Source organism: Phyllopteryx taeniolatus, chromosome 7, assembly GCF_024500385.1.
Source record: "Phyllopteryx taeniolatus isolate TA_2022b chromosome 7, UOR_Ptae_1.2, whole genome shotgun sequence".
NCBI classification, from domain to species: Eukaryota; Metazoa; Chordata; class Actinopteri; order Syngnathiformes; family Syngnathidae; genus Phyllopteryx; species Phyllopteryx taeniolatus.
In genome coordinates, this window is record NC_084508.1 from 17,295,077 (window position 1) to 17,311,264 (window position 16,188).

The 16,188-nt window shown below is 40.1% G+C and overlaps 1 protein-coding gene across 4 annotated transcripts in view; it reads left to right on the plus strand.

Moving 5' to 3' along the window:
• Positions 1-16,188, plus strand: part of rabgap1l (RAB GTPase activating protein 1-like) — a 111,356-nt gene that overhangs the window by 73,313 nt on the left and 21,855 nt on the right. For 3 of the 4 annotated variants that reach the window (XM_061779016.1, XM_061779020.1, XM_061779018.1), the window contains exons 15-18: positions 1,512-1,586; positions 4,071-4,196; positions 5,607-5,750; positions 11,599-11,640. In XM_061779016.1, the coding sequence (XP_061635000.1) occupies positions 1,512-1,586; positions 4,071-4,196; positions 5,607-5,750; positions 11,599-11,640 (387 nt within the window). The remainder of the gene's footprint in view (positions 1-1,511; positions 1,587-4,070; positions 4,197-5,606; positions 5,751-11,598; positions 11,641-16,188) is intronic. The other variant, XM_061779019.1, reaches the window with a different exon arrangement.

Sequence of the window (16,188 nt, forward strand, 5' to 3'; positions counted from 1 at the left end):
CACACTCCATCAAGCATGTCAGCATGGATATTATAGTCCAGACAGTCCCACAAGACATCACCATGAGCTGCACATCAAACCCCAAATTAGGCAAATTGATAAAGCCCGGGATTTTTACACTAATTTTTAAGAAAGGGGGATGGATTCATCGTGGACAGTGCCTCTGGATTGGCAGACTGGGGTGGTGGTCCCCCTTTTTAAGAAGGGGGACCGGAGGGTGTGTTCCAACTACAGGGGGATCACACTCTTCAGCCTCCCTGGTAAGATCTATTCAGGGGTGCTGGAGAGGAGGGTCCGTCGGGAAGTCGAATCTCAGATCCAGGAGGAGCAGTGTGGTTTTCGTCCTGGCCGTGGAACAGTGGACCAGCTCTACACCCTCGGCAGGGTCCTCGAGGGTGCATGGGAGTTCGCCCAACCAGTCTACATGTGTTTTGTGGATTTGGAGAAGGCATTCGACCGTGTCCCTCGGGGAGTCCTGTGGGGGGTGCTTAGGGAGTATGCGGTACCGAATCCCCTGATACGGGCTGTTCGGTCCCTGTACGACCCGAGTCAGAGTTTGGTCCGCATATCCGGCAGTAAGTCGGACTCGTTCCCGGTGAGGGTTGGACTCCGCCAAGGCTGCCCTATGTCACTGATTCTGTTCATAACTTTTATGGACAGAATTTCTAGGCGCAGCCGAGGCGTAGAGGGGGTCCGGTTTGGTGGCCTCAGTATTGCATCTCTGCTTTTTGCAGATGATGTGGTTCTGTTGGCTTCATCAAGCCGTTCGCAGCCGATTGTGAAGCGGCTGGGATGAGAATCAGCACCTCGAAATCTGAGACCATGGTCGTCAGTCGGAAAAGGGTGGCGTGCCCTCTCCAGGACGGGATGATATCCTGCCGCAAGTGGAGGAGTTCAAGTATCTTGGGGTCTTGTTCACGTGTGAGGGAAGAATGGAACGGGAGATCGACAGGCGGATCGGTGCAGCGTCTGCAGTGATGCAGACTTTATATTGGTCCGTTGTGGTAAATAAAGAAGGAGCTAAGCCGAAAGGCGAAGCGCTCAAGTTACCGGTCGATCTATGTTCCTACACTCACCTATGGTCACGTGCTGTGGGGCTGTGGTATACTGTAGATCCAAATTAAGGGATATTTAAAAAAAAAAATACATTTTCATTCTCACAATTTTACATTTTAATGTCGTAACTGTATTTGATGTAATATTATCGTTCGTGATATATAATACTACTCTTGGTTTCCGCCTTGTCTTTAGCCTACATCCTTGAGCTTCCTAAACAAGTCAAATATTAAGCGTGATTCTGATGAAATATGAGGCACTAGTGCATACTCAAAAATTTACATTATTTCAAGGGAAAAAAAGAAGTCTTGGTAATGACTAAACATCTGTATAATGCTAAAAAATGTAGCTTACTATCACTAGAAACATTAATATTGCTCATTAAGTTATTTAGTATGTAAATTGATTTTATCAATTACAATTTATTACTTACATCTATTTTTTTTCTCTTGAAGGCCTACGCTGTCTACGATGAGGAAATTGGTTACTGCCAGGGTCAATCATTCCTTGCAGCTGTTCTGCTGCTGCATGTAAGTAAACATTTAACAATGCATGCATTAACATATTCATGTATTATAATCCTAACATTGTCAAGTCACATTTTGTTCTTGTACACAAAATGTGTGTGTGTTAAATATATACAATACACAACCCCAATTCCAATGAAGTTGGGACGTTGTGTTAAACATAAATAAAAACAGAATACAATGATTTGCAAATCATGTTCAACCTATGTTTAATTGAGTACACTACAAAGACAAGATATTTAATGTACAAACTGATAAACTATTGTTTTTAGCAAATAATCATTAACTTAGAATTTTATGGCTGCAACAGTTCCGAAAAAGCTGGGACAGGGTTGTGTTTACCACTGTGTTACATCACCTTTTCTTTTAACAACATTCAATAAATGTTTGGGAACTGAGGACACTAAGTGTTGAAGCTTTGTAGGTGGAATTCTTTCCCATTCTTGCTTGATGTACAGCTTCAGCTGTTCAATAGTCTCAGTTGTCGTATTTTACGCTTCATAATGCGTCACACATTTTCAATGGGAGACAGGTCTGGACTGCAGGCAGGCCAGTCTAGTACCCGCACTCTTTTACTACGAAGCCACGCTGTTGTAACACGTGCAGAATGTGGTTTGGTTTCTTGCTGAAATAAGCATGGGTGTCCGTGAAAACTAAGTTGCTTGGATGGCAGCATATGTTTCTCCAAAACCTGTATGTACCTTTCAGCATTAATGGTGCCTTCACAGATGTGTAAGTTACCCATGCCATTGGCACTAACATAGCTCTATACCATCACAGATGCTGGCTTTTGAACTAAAAACAATAAAGTTTATCAGTTTGAACATTAAATATCTTGTCTTTGTAGTGTATTCAATTAAATATAGGTTGAACATGATTTGCAAATCAGTGTATTCTGTATCCATTATTATTTATTTAAAATAATTCTGCAAGGAAGAGTGGGCCAAAATATCTCCACGGAAATGTGAAAACTCATAGCCAGTTATAGAAAACACTTAATTTCAGTTGTTGCTGCCCAGGATGTCCCAACTAGTTCTCAGGTTTAGGGGGGCATTAACCTTTTCACACAGGATCTGGTAGCTTTGAATATTTTTTTGCTGAATAAATAAAATCACCATTTAAAATCTTATGTTTGTGTTTTCTTTGTCTGATCTTTATACTGTATGTGTACAGTGGACCTCGCTATTCACGGAGGGTATGGACCGGGCCGGACCGTGAATAGTGAAAATCTGCCCATAATTGACATCCATTAGAAATGCATTGAAAAAAATACAATGTTATTTGTGTATTTATTAATTTTACCCAAAGTATTCTTGAATAAGCAGAGATAAACCTCCAATAATAATTATTGGGATTGTTTTCCCCCTACAAAGAAAAAACAAAAACAAAAATGGGGGGAATTAAAAATAAAAAATAGTGAGAAAATCTGAACAACATTTTGGGGGGAAAAATCAGCGAATAGGTGAATCTGCGACTGCAGACCTGTGAGTATGAAGTGGTCCACTGTCACTTCCATCAAAGGTTTGGACATAGTTTCTTATTCAATAGCACTATATAATGTATAAATAGACTTTTAATTACTTTGAATGCACTCACATCTTTTTAAAATCTTCTTTTTGAAAGTAACAAAATGTATTATTTGAAAGTTTAGTTCATCATCGTATTTTTTATTAATCCTTTCTGTGTGTATGTTTTAATAAAATAAAAACGTATTAGAGGTAACCGGCTGAAGACACATGGAGGAGTAGTAGCGTACATGACAGCAGTCTTAGATTGATGAAAAACAGGTGGTGGAAGTCTGTTTGGTGTCCAAATGACCCCAAGGTTAAAGAGGCAAAAGGGTGAGGGGGACAGGAGAGGTCAACAGGACACACTAAGGCGAGAGGAGAGTCAGTTGCACAATAAATGAGAAGATAAAGTCATAGATGGCAGGTACAGAGGACAGCAAATACACAGTGAAAATGAAACGAGTGGAAGGTTTAGCAGTCAAGATACAGATGTAAGGTTGTGTCAAGGAAGAAGGCAGGCAGGTTAAGATAAGGACGAGGGAGAGGTTATAGAGATGTCAAGAATAGGATGAGGTTCACCTGCAGAACATTCAGCCCCAAACACGCAGTAACAGATAAAATGCCACCTTGCGTGTTTGTCTGTGTGTGTGTGTGCGTGAGTGAGTGTGTGTGAATATGAGTGATTGTGAGAGAATTTTATTATTCACACATTTGATTTGTCTTTAATTATTTTAAGTCAGACGTAATGTCATACAGTAAAATCAAGCCCAACCCCCCCATATGTTAAGACACAAGGCAGGTTGATAGGCCTGAAGATAGGCAGGTCATTTAAAACCAGATTTGTGCCCCTTTGGGTTGTCTTACTGGACTTCTTTAGTAATGATGAATTCCTGATGTCTGGAAACCATGGGTGACGAATATCTTTGGAATATTTCACCTTTAAAAATATATATATATTACAGTTTTACTGTTGTTTCAGATGCCTGAGGAACAGGCCTTTTGTGTGTTGGTGAAAATCATGTTTGAGTATGGCCTAAGAGCTCTCTACAAGAACAACTTTGAAGATCTTCACTGCAAGTTCTATCAGTTGGAGAAGCTCATGCAGGTACATAGCAATACAGTCTTTTCTATATGACCGAAATCTAGAGTCTGAATTAATGCTTGGTAATATTGTAATGAAGAGCCTGACTAGATTGCGTGTCAGTTATTTGCATGTGATAAGAGGTTGGTTACTATTTAGTTGGTATTGTATTGTGTATTGTATTTATTTTTTGCATTACATTTTAATTTAACATGTCCTGGCAAACGTGAGAAGAAAAGAAACAAATTATGTGGGTCAATGACAAATATAGTTTTTAAGTACTGTGTATTCACTACTAAGGATATTGCCACATGGGCCCAGCAACTTTTCAGAAAACCATTGTCATTTAACACAATTCATCGCAACATCTACAAATGCATGTTAAACTCTACCACACAAAGCGAAAGTCAAAGTTCAACAACGGACCATCCGGATTGTTATCAGCACAAAGTTCAAAAGCCAGCATCTGTGATGGTATGGTGGTGTGTTAGTGCCCCTGACATGGCTAAATTGCACATCTGTGAAGGCACCAGTCATGCTGAAAGGTACATACAGGTTTTGGAGCAACAGTCTCCCATTGGTCCCCGAACTGTTGAGCAACTGAAGTTGTACATCAAGTAAGAATGGGAAAGAATTCCACCTACAAAGCTTCAACCGTTAGTGTTCTCAGTTCGCGAACGTTTATTGAGTGTGTTTAAAAGGAAAGGTAATGTAACACAGTGGTAAACATGCCCGTTGCTGCTTTTATTTTTTTGTACGTGCTGAAGGCATCAAATTCAAAATATGTGAATATCGGCAAAAAAGAACCAAATAAAGTTTCAGTTTGAACATTAAATATGTTGTCTTTTTAGTGTATTCAATTGCATATAGGTTGAAATTGATTTGCAAATCATTGTATTTTCTCATTATTATATTTTACACAATGTCCCAACTTTATTAGAATTGTGGTTTGTACATAATTGTTCTCCATATCACGCTCAAAGTACACCAGATTGATGCATTTAAAATAAAAAAAAATGTAAAGTAAATTTCTTGTCAGCTTCCTGTCCTATGGCCCTACTGTAACCTTATGGGGGAATTTCTCACTACTGCGGCCATAGCACAAGTAGCCAGTGGCCACCTTCCAGCTACACCCCTGGTCATTGTAATAATGCAAGTTGAGTCGAGTTGGTACAACCCACAATTGAGGGGCATGGGATGAGCATTGTCTCATTTGTATGAAATAAGACAGCGCCCACAAAACAGATCCTTGGGCTATTTTGGCATGTTATTGAGACATGTTTTGTTTTGTACATTTATATCACCTCAAACTACATTTCTATTGTCTCAATTTGCAGAATTTGGTTTACACTGATTGTTTTCACTTTATGTTTTCCTATTAATAAAGTCTTTCCACGCACCCCACACCACCACCCCCATACTCTTCTCTTCTAGGAGCAGCTACCCGATCTGTGGTCCCATTTCCAAGAACTGAACTTGGAGGCGCATATGTATGCCTCGCAGTGGTTCCTCACTCTCTTCACGGCCAAGTTCCCTCTTTGCATGGTTTTCCACATCACTGATCTGCTGCTTTGTGAGGTACAGTTGGAAGGAGAACACTATTTATTTTTTTCCCATAACGCTTCCCAGCTGACTCTGGGCGAGAGGCGGGGTACACCATGAATTGGTCGCCAGCCAATTGCAGGGCACAGAGAGAAACAACCATTCACTCACATTCACACCAATAGACTGTTTAGAGTCTGCGATCAACGTACCATGCATGTTTTTGAAATGTGGGAGGAAACCGGAGTACCCGGATAAAACCCACGCAGGCATGGGGAGAACATGCAAACTCCACACAGGGGAGGCTGGATTTGAACCCTGGACCTCAGAACTGTGAGGGACATGTGCTAACCAGTTGTCGACCGTGCCCAGTACACTATATTAAACTGAAATTCCGAGGAAAGGTTGAAGGTAAAGTAATTTTTTTTCTAAAGGAAAATAGTGTCAAGGAAGGCTAAAGGCTTCTTTATACTCGCGCAGACGGTGACCGCGCTGACGGCACTGCCGCCGTCCCACGTGTAGTTTCCCTTTATACTCAAGTGCAACCCACGCGCGCAGTTTTGAAAATGTACTGCAGTTCACCTCCAAGTCGGGGTTTCGCTACAGCTGGTATTGGCTAGGACACCACAGAGTGTAGTTTTCTCAGCATTTTTTTGGCCATTTCCGGTAGCCGCAGAGGGGCCGCGCGGGGCAATTCGTCGGTCACGTGATACAAAGCGGGCGTTGTCGGCCGCACGACCGCGGGAGTATAAAGACGCCTTAAGGCAGAATGGTCAGAGGTTAGTCCATGGTTAGTATGGGCAGTTGTCAACAATTAATGGGAGGGGGGGACGAAGGAAAAAACGACAGCGGGAAGGGAGTTGTTTGTATCATACACAGCAGGTGTCTAGGCCCTAAGGAGAAGGCACAGCTATATCACGATCAGTGCCAGTCGATAGTGTATGTACCCTGCCCTTTGATTTGATCTGTTTACACTGTCTAATCAATAAAGATGGTCTTATCAGGCTTTTAGGTTGATAAAATCGTAAATACAAAGCTATTAGGAATTTTTAATCTGGGTCTGAAAGCAGATTGTGTATGTAAAATGTCATAATTTTTTTTTTGCTAGAGATTTCTTTTTTTTAAATATATATATATATATATATATATATATATATATATATATATATATATATATATATATATATATATACACACACACACACACACACACACACACACACACACACACACACACACGTTATTAGTAATGGGTGTAATGGTATTCGCGTGCGTCACTGATGGTGTAGTGGTACACTCGTCTGACTTTGGTTGCGGGCAGCGTGGGTTCAGTTCCCACTCAGTAACGGTGTGAATGTGAGTGCGAATGGTTGTCCGTGTCTACATGTGCCCTGCGACTGACTGGCGACCAGTTCAGGGTGTCGTCTGCCTTTCGTCCGAAGTCAGCTGGGATCGGCTCCAGTGACCCGTGACCCTAACCAGGATAAGCGGTGTTAAAAATGGATGGATGGATGGTATTTGAGTGCATGGTCTGCATTAATAACATTTGTCTTGTCTACAGACAGTCGTCCTTTACAACAGAATAACTCCATCATATCCACTTGGTTAAGTAGATGAAAGCATCAAAACAAATCCTTCGCTCAGCTTTTCCTTAATATCACATCTCATCAGTGGTGCCACAGTTACCTTGAAAAGGTAACTTAGTTACTTTGCTGATTACTTGAGTTCAAAAGCAACTACGTTAGAAAAAAGTTACTTTTTAGTTACTTTCAGCTGCTGCCATGTGGCAGGAATATCAGTTATCCACCGTACAAAAAAAGCATTAGCTTAACTGTACCCATTACTTGGTAATGTACGCCACACAAGTTACTGTTACATCAACATGAACCAATAACTTAAATATTAGTGTAGTTGAAGCCACAAATCAGCAACATAGTGCAGACTTGACATGACATCACAGTACAGTAAGTAACTAAATGTAAACAAGCACACCATTCTCAGTACACTTCTCTAAAGACTCTTAACTGATGGATGGATGGATGGATGGATGCATGCCGATTGTGGTCCATGAACTATGTGTGTGTGTGTGTGTGTGTGTGTGTGTGTTTGTGCATGCGTGAACGTAAAAGTGTGTGGCGGTTTGATAATACAAACACACACACACCATTGCTCTCACCATGGGAATTTTGATGTGAAGAGTGAGAAAAGGTGACAAGATTACGCACCTGTTTAACTAGCAAAGCTGTGGGTGATTGATGGTCGGGAGAAGCACTTACTTACGTGACGTCAGCTGTGCAGCGCGTTAAACCAGCTCACAGCCCGAACTAAAATTAAGTTGAAAGTACTCACCTTTCATTGTAAATATTATTTAAGATAAGTATTGTAAGTCCTTCAGTGAGACAGTCCTTAACCTCCATGACCGCGCACTTCGGTATGACCCTGAATGCATTGCGCACTTAAAAAGCCAGTAAAACTGTATTCTTAATGTGTAAATAAAAAGTAATAACAATCAAATACACTTTTTACAAAGGAAAATAACAAAAAATAGTGTGGAGATAGTGAAATCGTGCATTTCTTTTCACTTTTATGGTACTGCACCGTCACTGTTTATTGTAGAATCAACAATCACCTCCCAATCGCTATCTTCCACTTAGTGAGAGATGAGCAGTCTGCTCGAACGGTTAAATGCTGCGAGTTTTCGAGTCACCAGCCACAAATCAGTACTTGGTGAGATACATTGATGACTCAAAAGTAACTGTTACTGTTTTAGAAAAAAGTAACTGTAGTCTGATTACTCTCCCGGGGAAAGCAATGCGTTACTTTGCTCGTTACTAATTTTGGTGTAACGCGTTACAAACACTGCATCTCATGCCTATAATTATTCATAGTGTCATCACAAGGGATTAGATTACTGTTTCTCTCAAATCACTTTATTCCACCTATTAAAGGTAGCATTGCAAAATATATTCCTTGATTACATTTTTAATCCCACCTACTGCTGCGATCAAGTGTTCCATCCCCCGCATTACAAAAGACCTCTATAACCGCAGTCATTTTGACTGTTTTATAAAACAATCATAGGACAGATATACTATAATTTCGATCAACCTCTATAGAAAAGTGATAAGGAAGAACATTATATTGATGAATACATACAGTATACAGTATTTTCAACTTCTTATTTTTCACGGTGGCCGAGGGGTTAGCACGTCCTCACAGTATTGAGGTTTGAATCTGGGCCCCAGCCTTCCTTTGTGGAGTTTGCATGTTCTGGAGTTTGCGTGCGTTTTCTCCGGGTAGCCCAGCTTCTTTCCTAACATATATGTTAGGTGCATTGAAGACTCTAAATCGTCCATAGGTGTGAATGTGAGTTATAATAGTTATTTATATATGTACCCTGCAATCGGCTGGCGACCAGTTCACAGTGTACTCCGCCTCTCGCTCAAAATCAGCGGGGTTAGGCTCTAGCACACCCATCACCTGAGTGAGGATTAAGCGGTATAGAAAATAACTTTTGTTAACAGTTCTGCCTTGGCATATTTAAAGACTCTTGTGAAATTTCTGTTATTTACGGTTGTTACATCATTACTTAAGTGACAGCGAGAAATATGAATTTCAACAGGCCAAATGTGTTAATCACCACACCAACATAAGCAATTACATAATAAAGTTTAAGAAAAGGTAGTGCTGTGAAGAAAAATATAGTTGTATTGATTTCTTCATCATAATTCTTGAAACTACAAGTATCAGTCGAGAAATAACTTTATTGATTGATTTTGATTTTATTGACCATATAAACACAGGTCATTCATAATAACAAAAATACATTTAAAAGAAAGGAAAAGAACATCAATAAATGTCTTCTTTTGGCACAGTTTACGTGTTTAAAGGGAGTAGGAAGAAGTAAAAAACTTTTGTAGTCCCACCCCTTGTTGTCCATAAATCTTGACTCTTAACATGTTCATACTCAATAGATTATTCATATACCGTGATGTATCCCAATAATAAAATAAAACAAAAAGCATACCGTCTGTCATTTAACCCTTGTACTCCTACATACACATTATACATACTCTACATATATTTTTGTTACCCTCAAACTAACACATACAGAAGTTCTGACATTTCTGCATTTTATACAGTTATATATATATATATATTTTAGTACTATATTTTTAAACCTCTGTTTTGAATACAGCGAGTTATTCACAGCTTTTCAATTTTGTCTCATAATTGTTCCATAAATTAACGGCTACAACTGAGACACAGATTTGCTTTACCAGCATGTTTTTTTTTTTGTATCCCTCAAGCCTTAACAACTCAACAACAACAATTTGAACTTTTCAAATCTTCGCTTACAAAAATATGTTGTCTCATTTTGGTGAAAATTAAAACATTTTTGCCCCTCTCGTCTGTCCTGACCTGTCTTTCAGCCTTCGTTCCTCTATGTTCTCATTCATTTTTCATCCATCCATCCATCCCTCCTACTCTTTCTGCTCTCCCACTGGCCTCCAGCAAAACAATAAGAAGCTTCACAGGTTTTTCTCAGCCAGTGAACCGCATGATAAGAGTCTGTTTGTTAAACCTCCATTCTCATCTCCTGCTATGCTGACAGCTGTTCTCCTCAAGTATCATTTTCTCTATCACTGTTCTGTGTTCACTTTTTCCTTGCTAAATCCCCACCATTGGGAATACAAATAATTAGGTCCAGGGTTGGTGTCAACATAAGTCCTTTACTAAACTGTGCAGTTAGCATAAAGCCTAAGCACGAATGACATTGCACTCTACAGTCCATTCATCTTAATTTATTACGATTTTATACTTATAATTTACTTGGCTATATTTTACTGAGTAGCCTGGACAGACGCATGTACTAAATGTCTGACCGCATGGTCCAACTCTTTCGTCCCTTAATTTGCAAGGACTTCCACAGGCCTGCAGAATGACAGCCTGCCGGTGTCAGGCCAGCACAATCGACGCGGCGCTCCGGTTCTGTTAAAAATAAGTAGTTGAACGGTGCAAAATTAACATTTGAAAAATACTTCCTCTTAGATGCTCACTGAGCTGTGGTCTTGTGAGATATACAGTACAGAGGTCTAGAGTTTAAAATCAAATTGAACAACAATAACAAAGAGTTACATGATCACAACTAACTGCTTAGTCACTGTGGAAATAAGTGGTTAACATGCATATTATACACAACAATAACAAAGAGTTACATGATCACAACTAACTGCTTAGTCACCGTGGAAATAAGTGGTTAACATGCATATTATATTTACTTAATTACTTTTGGGGAATGTGTGACAAAAAAAGCCACAGACACAAAAGCCAGAATGAGCTTATCATTCTCAACATGAAACATCTTTCCATGGGATTTCTATTTCACCTTCTAATCTGCCTGTCCTGTTCCCAGTCTGTAATCACAACCCTGCTTTTGGTGTATTTATCCTGCCTGTCCACATACCTGTAAATCCATTTCATGGCGCACACATTCTTTTCATGCAAATCTCTTTGATCCTAGCTCTGCATAGCAGCGCCATCTTGAGTCTTACACTCAAATCAGTGTGTAAAGACAGCGCTCCCCCTCTCTCTCGTTATTTTTAGTGCTGTTTGGATATTTTTAGCTCTGTGTTGCCATGTGAACTCATCATAGAGACTAAGGACTTGTGGGTGTTCCCGCAGAGCTGCCAGATCTACATTTTCTTTGTGTCGATATCACATATATGATGAGTGATGTGAGAGACATTCTACTCCAAACAAAAAAATCACATGAATCTTCTTTTTATGTATTCATGATTGTAATATGGCAGCAAATAAAACGTTTTTACCTGTTTTTATATTCTCATTATTACTCAAATTATTTAAATCCCTTGTCTTCCAGGGTCTGAACATCATCTTCAATGTTGCCTTGGCTCTGCTCAAGGTTAGTAGCTCAACTCATTCATTGATACTTGTCACATTGAAAAGAATTCACTTGTTACTGCCAACAACATTTGACTGACATGTCCTGTCTACGTATCGGTTTGACCACTTAAACCCAGACTTGCACCATCCAACAGTGATCATGAGCATACACAGTACCCCATGTTCAGTGCTTTAGTGATGCTTTGTAGAATTGAACTTTGGAGGTAGAGTCCCCTTAACAGCTTCATTTGGTATTTTTTACCACCTGATGTCCAGTTGTAGTAGCTGCAGTTGAGGGATAGTACAGTTTTATGTTCAGTCTTTTGTTCTTCCATGTTATGCTTTATGATTTTATACAATTGATACACGGGACGAGGGCATGCACGGTTAACCTCTCTGCCTTGTGTCCTATGTAGTGTGCATGGTATATGGTCTCTTATCACCAATTACGGAACTAAGAAAGTTAAATGTACAACTGTGATCACCTGACAGTTGGTAAACATGTATACATTTTGGTGCTGAGAATGCAATGTGCACTTGTATCTGTAACCTGTCCATTCTGAGAAAAGATAAAATAATAATGTCAGTAAACCAAAACAGAACCCACAACCTAAAATGAGTGTAAGGTTTCCTCAGCCACTTTGTTGTTGTCTAAGTGGTGTGGAATTCCTGTTTGTTTTGTTACCAGATCTCCTTGCGGTTGTATCGATTCATTCAGCACATTCATATTCTATATTGATGGTTCATTGTGGACAATCATCAATCATATTTGTTAATGTATTGCAGAACCTTTAAAACCACATTGAGAACCAGCCATTCTCTGTTATATATAGAGGTGTGAAAAATCCTTCCTGATTTATTATTTTGTTGCATGTTTTGTCACACTTGTTTCCCATCATTAAACACATTTTAGACAACACAAGTAAACACAAAATGCAGTTTTAAATTAAAGTTTTTATTATTAAGGGAGAAAAAAAATGCAAACCTTCATGGCCCTGTGTGGAAAAAGTGAATGCCCCCTAAACCTAACAACTGGTTAGATCACCATCCTTAGCAGCAACAACTGCAATCAAGCATTTGCGATAACTTGCAATGAGTCTCTCACAGCGCTGTGGAGGAATTTTCCAACTTTAGTCTCATCAGACCACAGAGTATTTTTCCAAAAGTCTTGGGGATCATCAAGTTGTCTTCTGGCAAAATTGAGACGCGCCTTTGCTCAACAGTGGTTTTCATCTTGGAACTCTGCCATGCAGGCCACTTTTGTCCAGTCTCTTTCTTACGGTGGCGTCATGAACACTGACCTTAACTGAGGCAAATGAGGCCCACAGTTCTTTGGCTGTTGTTGTGGGGTCTTTTGTGACCGAGTCGTAGCTGTGCTCTTGGGGTAATTTTGGTCGTTTGGCCACTCCAGGGAAGGTTCACCACGGTTCTGTTTTCGCCATTTTTGTATAATGGCTCTCACTGTGGTTTGCTGGAGTCCCAAAGCTTTAGAAATGGCTTTACAACCTTTTCCACACTGGTAGATCTCACTTTCTTTCTCATTTGTTCCTCAATTTCGCTAAATCTCAGCATAATGTCTAGCTTATGAGGATCTTTTGGTCTACTTCTCTTTATCAAGCAGGTCCTATTTAAGTAATATCTTGATTGAGAACAAGTGTGGCAGTATAAGCCCTGGGTTTGGCTCGAGAAATTTACCTCTGGTATGATAAACCACAGTTAAGTTTTAACAGGGCACAGGGCCGTGTACTTGTAGGTTTGGATTATTATTATTTTTTTGCATCCATCCATCCATCCATTTTCAGTACCGCTTATCCTCACAAGGGTCGCTGGCGTGCTGGAGCCTAACCAGGCTATCTTCGGGCGAAAGGCGGGGTTCACTCTGAACTGGTCGCCAGACAATCACAGGGCACATGTAAACAAACAACCATTCGCACTCACATTCACATGTACGGGCAATTTAGAGTCTTCAATCAACCTACCACGCATGTTTTTGGGCTGTGGGAGGAAACCGGAGTACCCGGAGAAAACCCATGCAGGCACGGGGAGAACATGCAAACTCCACACAGGCGAACCCATCAATTCTTGAAGAACACAATTGGCATACGTTATTTAAACTCCCAATTGTAATTATGAGAATAATAAATTCCCTAGTGTGCACTATATTGCAAATTGTTTTAGGGTCATTGGTCCATGATGGTGTTCACAATGATGACCACTTCTGAAATCAGTGCAGTGCAATAATTTCATTTCTGTTGGCCTCACAAGATCAGATTCTAGGAGAATCATGTTGTCTATCGCTTGCACAGCTAATTATTGCTGTGGTCTTGCATTGCCGCACAAGTCGTATGCATGTAGAGATGACATGAAGTTTTCCTCAATAAATAGTCCATCCCTAGTTTCAATTTATTATATTTTGAACAATTGACAGTCTCTGTTTCTGGCAAGTGTGTGTTGTTTCGTGATAGTGAAAAATACATACAGGATTAGAAAATGCAAAAGTAAGAACAAGTTTAATTCTTGCACTAATTTTATTTTATTTATTTATTTATTTCAAATGTATGATGCCTTGATGTTCTTTTTGGTTAGTAGTTATTTTTGCCTTGGAACTCTGCAATGTATCCCGTTTTACCTCGTCTCTCCTTTTGTTAATTCATGAACACTGACCTTAGCAAGCAGAAGGGACGCCTGCTGTTTTTTAGATGCTCTCCTGGCTTCCTTTGTTACTTCCTGGATGAGTCGTCACTGTGGTCTTGCGTCAATCTTTGTCGGCCAGCCACTGTTGGGAAGGTTCACCACTGTTCCATGTTTTTCTCCCTTTGTGGATAATGGCTCTCAAGGTGGTTCAATGGAGTTCTATAGCTTGAGAAATGGCTTTTGTAAACCTTTTCAGACTGATAGATGACATTTGCTTTGTTTCTCATCTGTTTTTGAATTTCTTTGGATCATGGCCTTTTGTTGTGCTTTTTGAGATCTTTTGGCCAACTTCGTTTTGTCAGACAAGTTCTAGTTAAGTGATTTCTTGCAGATCTAATCAGGCTTGGTTGTGGTCAGTCAAAATGAACTCAGCTTTCGCAAATATTTGATTTGATAATATAACAAGGTTAATTGAAGATTCTAAATTGCCCTAGGTGTGAATGTGAGTGCGAGTGGTTGTTTGTTTATATGTGCCCTGCGATTGGCTGGCAATCAGTTCAGGGTGTACCCCGCCTCCTGCCTGATGATAGCTAGGATGGGCTGCAGCACTCCCGCGGCCCTTGTGAGGATAAGCCGCTCAGAAAATGGATGGATGAATATAACAAGGGGGACAATTACTTTTTCACACAAGGCCAGGTAGCTTTAAATATATATATTTTTTAACTTAAACTAAATCACCAATTAATAACTGCAATATATGTTTACTTGGATTAAATTTGTCAGATATTTCCATTTCTTTGAGGAAACATTAAAGTGAGAAAACTGCAAAAAATAAGAATTTGAGAAGGCGGGGTAAATACTTTTTCATGTACATTTTTCGGATGCTATTTATGTTTTATGCTAAAATAATTCTACATTCCTCTGCAATATTTTTGTACCAGAAAGACATACAGAGTGGATGCAATACTGAAATGAAGACATGAGGTGGGTGGAACAGGATTCCACTACCGGCCTCCTATTGGCCAGCCATGACGACATTCTATCCCCGGGCCCCCTTCTTCTCCCTCCCTCGTGTTCTCCTCTACACTCTCATCCCCCTCCCTCCATCTGGGTCCAGCGCCCTCCCTTTCTTGGTTTACAGTCATCATCCACATCACTCTTCACTCCCAGAATGTAAGGTGGACCATCAGCGATCTGCACATGGAGGAATAAAGCTTTTTTTTTCATTTAGTTTTTTTTTTTTTGGTTTTTTTGTTTTTGTTTTTTGTTTTTTTACATTTTGTTCTACTTTACCAACACAGATAGCTGTGTGGAGCCTCTTGTCATCTCCTCCAGGTTTTCATTTTGCCTCTACGCTTTGACCCACAACCTCTGCCTCCACATTTTTAGTCGTCTGCTGAATTTATATTTTTGCAGCACGCTACCTCCCACCGCCAACTGGATTGTAACAGACATGCCCTGCAAGCTGCTATCATTAGCTGTTAGCATCACAAAGAGAGAGTGATAGCAAAGCCGGCAGTGGTCTGAAAACACTGTGTGTTTTCATGCTTTTTTTCTTCTTTTGCTTTGGCTCGCCCCAGTTGCTGACCAGAACAATCGCTCTTGATGACACAAGCCACTGACTCACAGATGCATCCATTTAGCCTGTGTTGTTGGGAATGAAGTGACTTTCCGTCTAATCTGGATCTGCAGACCGCTACAGAGCAACTGCTAATGAAGATCTGCTTGAGGAACACTGGAGTCCGTACTGTTTTCTGCACAGCAACTGTACTTCTTTGAGTTAGATGTTTTTCTACCTCCTCTCTATACAGTGCCATACCGCCACAGCAAAGTCTCCTTCCTGCTTCTCTCGTGAAAGGATTCCTACTTCTATATTTTGGTTGATTTTGCAATTCAAAGAAATTGTGGAATATTGTCAGCTTCGTTCCAGGTG